This window comes from Numida meleagris, unplaced genomic scaffold (genome assembly GCF_002078875.1).
Source record: "Numida meleagris isolate 19003 breed g44 Domestic line unplaced genomic scaffold, NumMel1.0 unplaced_Scaffold1009, whole genome shotgun sequence".
Classification (NCBI taxonomy): Eukaryota; Metazoa; Chordata; class Aves; order Galliformes; family Numididae; genus Numida; species Numida meleagris.
Window position 1 is genome coordinate 1 of NW_018362796.1, and position 6343 is coordinate 6343.

General features: G+C 39.6%; 1 protein-coding gene across 1 annotated transcript; it reads right to left on the minus strand.

Moving 5' to 3' along the window:
* Positions 1-6: 6 nt before the first annotated feature.
* LOC110390419 (fatty acyl-CoA hydrolase precursor, medium chain-like) lies at positions 7-6339 on the minus strand (the record flags this gene model as incomplete). Its single annotated transcript, XM_021381731.1, has 11 exons — positions 7-579; positions 975-1047; positions 1261-1392; positions 1602-1749; positions 2488-2574; positions 2660-2800; positions 3441-3545; positions 4508-4609; positions 5203-5356; positions 5690-5823; positions 6268-6339. Coding segments are annotated over 11 exons (1326 nt in total), but the record flags the coding sequence as incomplete, so codon positions are not given.
* Positions 6340-6343: the final 4 nt, after the last annotated feature.

Here is a 6343-nt window from a genome sequence, read left to right on the forward strand (position 1 = left end):
CAAGGAGGCTGTAAGAAGGACAATCAAGGACTCTCTTGATAAAGAAGGGTGGAATGAAAATACAACATATTCTGACACCTATGACATATCCCGTAAACATCATTTCTTATGGATTTCAATATACTCGCCCATTTCCCCTTGGATACCGTGGTCAGTTTGAACCTGAAAGACTGGTTTCTATTCCCGCTTGCTTCATTATTGATTTTTATTTCCATGTACACTTTGCACTTCCCTTGATTCTCCCTTTTCACTACAGGAGAGAATCAGGGGAAGTTTTCCTGTGATCATGACAACAAATTAGACATCAGTGAGTTAGAAAGTCAAGATTAAAATCTGCGTTCTGACAAATGAATATTCACCTTAGTTCAGGCTGTAAAGGGAAAACGTACCCTCTGCAGCTCTCACAAATCTGTGCGCTCTCTCCTTCTTTCACCCCTCATTTGTTCTGTGAGCTGTGCCCAAAACTCCATTTTGTGTTCTTTCAGTTTCTTTGCTGCCTTTTGTGTTACGTCTATCTCCAGGTATCCTTCATCCAGATCATACTGAGGCCAATGTACCAAGCCTTCCCCATTGGGATTTCTGGAAACAAAATAATGAAAAGTTAGCTTTCCATTTGTGCTCTGACTTCTCCACCTGAGGTCATTTCAGAAGACTAACGGGAGCTCAGATTACGTGATTCTAGCACTGGAACACTTGGATGTTTTTATCAAAATGCTCATCCCCGGAATAGGAAATAGTTAATAACTGCCATGACTTTGGGGTCTAATCCTCCACTGCAGACACAAAAAGCTCTTGGATTTTATTTGGGATTGCAGGCTCACTTCCAAAGTTGTTCCTGCACTCACGGAGAGGAGAAACCATTTGCTTCAGTACTTAGCTTAAATTCTGCCACACTTCTAGGAACTACCATGCTGCTGCTATGCTTCAGGCAGCACAGGCCAAACTTGAGCTGCAGTTAGCATTACGGTTCTCACCCATTTCTAGCAAAGTTAGTCCAGTATTTCATAACAGTTCTGCTAAGTTTATCTTCTTCTTCGGTAGCATTCCCTGCAAAGCGAGAGAAGAAATGGCAACATTCAAAGATCAATAACCAAAAAACAGCAGTCAAATCAATTCCAATAGACTGTAACCAATTCTACAGCAATAGACATGTGGATTCTATCGTTTCTAAACAAAATTCTATTCTGAAAGTCCTCAGGAAAGTAAAATTAATAACAATGTTGTTTTAAAAAGAATCGTTAGGAAGCACAGATACATCACCAGCTAAGAACGGCTTTCCAAACACAAAGGCAATCTCATCTCCATGATCAGCTTTTACAAACTCTGGCACGACACCTGTGGCTGAGCTTGGTCGATGCTGAAATTCATAAAAGTAGACTGGGTGTCCAGCATCTAGCAGAAAATAAAATTAAGAAGAAGTGTGCTAGCGTTGCAAACGCCTGCCATCCATGATGATAAACTTCCACCACAAGCTATTTTGATAAAATGAAAACACTATCAGTTCTTCTGATAATGTAGTGTGATACGTACATAATTGCCACAGACACGCTCAGGGACAGAAGACAACGTTTGTTTGAACAGATGCTGAATTAGAGACTCACCTCTATGGTATCTAGCCACTTCAACGGATGGGAAAACAAACACGTGATCTCCTAATGCATCAAGAAGGCCATCTCGCACCTGAGCACGGCTCTCTGCTTTTCCCATGTATTCACCGAATATGAGATCAACAGTGACAGAAGTAACATTCTGAAACGAACAAGAAAGATACGTTTTTATAATGAGAACCAATACTAAAAGCAGTAAGAGTGCAAACTGAATGTGCCATCTGCATGTCTCTGGGGAGACCCCAAACATTACCATCTTTCAGAGAAAATCCCCTACTGTGCCCAAGTGTACCTCACAGTTCTCTGAGGTGCACCTTTACCTAACACAGATGTTCCCAGGGAAAAGAGATTTGCAAGATCACAAAGGATGTCCTCAAATATCTTCAGATAAACAGCAACTGCTAAGGTGAAGCTAATAGATAGATATGGTAGTGTGTTCTTCCTGTTGTGGAAACAAGCCTCGTAAGAGAAAACAAATCCTGCTGGCTTTCATAACATCCTTTTCTTGCTGCAGACGGCCATAACTTACTCCCTTTCAGAACAATCCTGGGCTTTGCCATTCCAAGATACGATAGATACCTATGGCTCTAAACGACCCTTTACAAGTACTGGCTATGTTTATCAAGTTCTTAATCCTTACCTATTAATCGGCAATTTTTTATGTTTAGTAGTGGCAGGAGAGCACAAAGCAAGCAGAAAGCTGAGAGCTTTGTAAATCACAGGGAAGCAAAACCTCTGATGCCTACATGCAGGTCTCTTGCTGCTATTTTAAGGATTCCAAGGTGTCCTTTCTCGTCTCCACGTGAAGCTTCAGAAACATGAATATGGAATTATCCCAGTGAAGAAGTAGCACTGGGTTACTCTGGAAACGGTCTCTTACCTCGAATGATAATGCTATGTAATTCTGTAACACTTGATATGCAACTTCTTTGTCCAGACCATCTGTAAAATCAGGAAATTTCATCATCTGCATGACAAAGAGAATAAATATACATGAGGAAATCTTATATTCAGAATCTTATATTTAAATAAAGACATTATAAGTCTCTTACTGTAGGAATTCCCCATCCAAATTCACAGTTATTTACTCCTATTATATACGGGACTGCATTGATTGCTTTTTCAGACAGTAATTGACTGGGACTCTTTGGAAAAAATACACCATCCACAGACCCGCTGATGAACAGAGTAGGCTGGAGAAAAACAAACAAACAAAAGAAAGAAAGAAACATTTACATCGATTTTAATTTTGAGAAACATTTTTACAGTGTTTCCAAAGCAAAACAAATAAAGTACCAAGTAAAAATGGAAGTTATTTTCCTCAATAGATGTTTTGAAGCAGAGAAGATTTCTGAATATATTTTAAATATTCATGAAATGTAGGTTATATTCAGTTTACATCTCCTCTTAGCTAGTAGAATCCTATTATGAAGGTGTGATGCTGTGAGGGAAAAAAACTTCTGTGTGGAAACTGCAAAACAACAGGGAAGCTAGCACTGTTATAAGAAATTTAGAGGACATAATTATGTTAAGTAACGTTCAGGTTCTCCTGGAGAAACTGTGACATTTCATACTCTTGTTTCCTCCTTTGGCAGCGCTTGACAGCAAAACATGTCGCTCAAAGCCCATACAGAATCAAAGGGAAGGAACCTGTTCACATTTTTCAGATGGGGTATAGTATAGCTGCAATGTTGTCATATCTTGAAAATGCAAAGAAGGGACAGATGTTAGATATACTTCAAGTTCTTTTAACATTACAAGACATATATAGCATGCTCTGTTAGGATAAAATCTGAAATGTCATTCGTATGCAAGGAGTATAATCTCACCTACCATTTTTAGAGTTATCTGTTCTATCTCTTCCTCTGTTTTTTCCCTTAAGCACTCAACCAGAGCAGCTGAACTGGATGTTTCACAGGCAGCTGCAGCCGCAATTCTCTGCAATCAATAAAAAGTAGTCACATTTTCATTTACTAATTGTTCATATACTCCCCATAGAAGGGTTCCATGTGCCACTGAGTCTGGATTCCAGAGCAGGGCTGGGGGGGCGGGGTCGAAACTTCTCAGAACGGACCATCAAAGCCAGAAGGGTTTCAGCTGTGGATGCTGAGATAGGAAGCTCTCATAACCCTTCATGTTGCGGGCAGAACAGAAAGACAAAATTTACTCCTCCAAAATATCTTCATTCACTAACAGATCAAGGTAGTTGTTCCGGTAAGTAACAAACAGGGCTGAGAAATCTGGATGGCATAAAGTAGTTATAGTAATGCACACAGAATATAACCATGTAGATGATAAAAAAAAAAAAAGAGCACATTACACCCTTCTTAATGATGTATAGTCTTTCCGAGTGATGTAATGTTATTTCTCAGCTGTCATTAGGCAGATCGGCCTCAGTACAATACTGCCTCTTTTACATCCCAGATTAGCAAAACGAAGTTCCTGGAGATTGTTTCTTACAGATGAAAAATTCGATTGCACTCTTATTTTTAATTATAATCAAGTTGAATAAAGTTTTGTTACTTTGAGCACATCAGGCATCAAACAGGAGGGAAAGAGAACAGTATTTAGAATCTGGTGCCATTTTCCAGTCAAAAATAACAGCTCAACTTTTTCTGAAGACAGTATACACTACAGTATTTCTTTACAATTCATACTCGTTCACTGCCTTCTCTCTCTGCTTCCTCAGACTTCTGCCTTCACCCAGATATCTGTGGATATTTGAGTATTTGAAAAGCAAAGTTTCATTGAACATGTATTACTGCAAATAGAAATACTGTCTCTGATGAACGTGGTTGAAATTCCACAAGAAAAAATATCCAGATCTGCTTTTTGGAATAAACTCTTTAACATGTTTAAGAAAAAAAATCAGAAAATTAAAAATGCCACAAAATACTCACTTGTGCTTCCTCCTGAGGCTTTTCAGTGAATAAAGTCCTGATTGCAGTTCCACTCTCGGAAATGGCCTTATGGAACAAGCCCTTTGCCAGCGGAGATAAAATCTGGGAAAAAAAGCACCAACCAGAAACAAGAACAAGCATTACTGGAAATACATTCTGATCACTGACATAGAATTTCAATATCAGAAACTGCCTTTTTTGAAAAAAAAAATTAATAACAGTGTTACACTGTAGCTTCTGATCATAGTTCAGCTGCGCAAAGCTCTTTGGCAGCGCTATCAGGGATAAGTTCACACCCGTCCTTCCCCTCCCATAGCACCTTGCTTCCAAGACTTCATGGAACTACGCTGCAAGCCAGATATACATCAGGTATAACTAAGTCCAACAGACTGGCTGTGCTGCAGAAGGGGAGAAAAACAACTATGAGAGAGAAGACAGGAACAAACAGAAATTCAAATTTCAAGATGACAAATTACATTTTGGGTCTAAACTACATGATTTGGGTACAAAAAGAACACTCTCAACACTCAGAAGCTGCATTGTAATCACACTGAATATCAGACCGAGGTGATGTGTGGTTTAACCTAAAGCCATCCATTTTTTTTCTATGATTTTTCGTTAAGGTACTAAGAATGACCACGGACAGTGGGTTTTTTTTCTCAAATAATTAACATTCATGCTTGTCGTGAACTTACCAGAGCAGAAACACTGATTCCTCCTGCAGATTCTCCACAGATGGTGACAGATCCTGGGTCTCCTCCAAAATGAATGATGTTTTCCTGAATCCACTGAAGAGCTGCCACTTGATCCAAATACCCCCAGTTACCGCGAGCATGCTCATCACCTGTGCTAGAAAGAAAAAACAGATTTCCTTAAATGCTTGAAGTAAAAAAACAACGGACAGATAAATACAATCTGCAGCATAAGAAATCAGCCGTGAAAGAGCCTCTCTACGTAACTTAAAAAGAAATAGCTCGAAAAGGGTTGAGATCAGAGCAGCAATCAAGCCGGAACTGCCTCTGAACCAGTTCTGGAACTTGTAAGTTGTTCCAAGCTGCTGCACGTGGAATTAAGAAACACGGAGATTGTTTCAAAAGCAAGCATTCTACAGGTCTTTTCACAACGGATTTGCACACAAAATTTTGGGGATAGCTTATTAAAAACAGAGACAGCAGATCTTACCTAAAGTATCCAACAATACCCAGTCTGTACTGAATGGTTACAACAACCACGTTGTCAAAGGCCGCTAATGCTGAACCATCATAGGTTGAAGCTGCTCCAAAAACTAATCCACCTCCATGGATCCATACAAAGACCTGGAAGGGGAATAAACAGAAGCAACTCAGCACAGGGAAGAGCTCCCTGTGATACAGACTAAATGTCCTAGTTTGCACCGTTTCACTCATGAGTCCTTCGCATTACTTTTCACAAATGGTCAGCGTCTTTCCAACTGGAGCCTGACAGCCTTACAACAGGCACTGATTTCATTACATACTTGAGTTTTACCAGTGCCTCTTGGCATTTTAAAAGGTTATTTACAGGACATCAAACACTACCTACGTAAAGAGTCAGCAAGATTTTATTTGTAAATCGTTCAAAACTGTACCAGTATGTCCACAAACTGTATAGGTTGTAAGTTTGCTGTAAAAGTATTGTGATCCTCAGGAAGCTGGTAGAAGATTCAAGGTCAGGTTGAATTTGTCACATCAAATCACAGAGGCCATCAAGCTTGCTGGATGTTTTGTAATCATGTTGCTTACCGGCAGCTTCTCCTGCTTCTCTGTAGAAACAGGCGTATATATATTCAGGTATAAGCAATCTTCAGACATCTGGAGA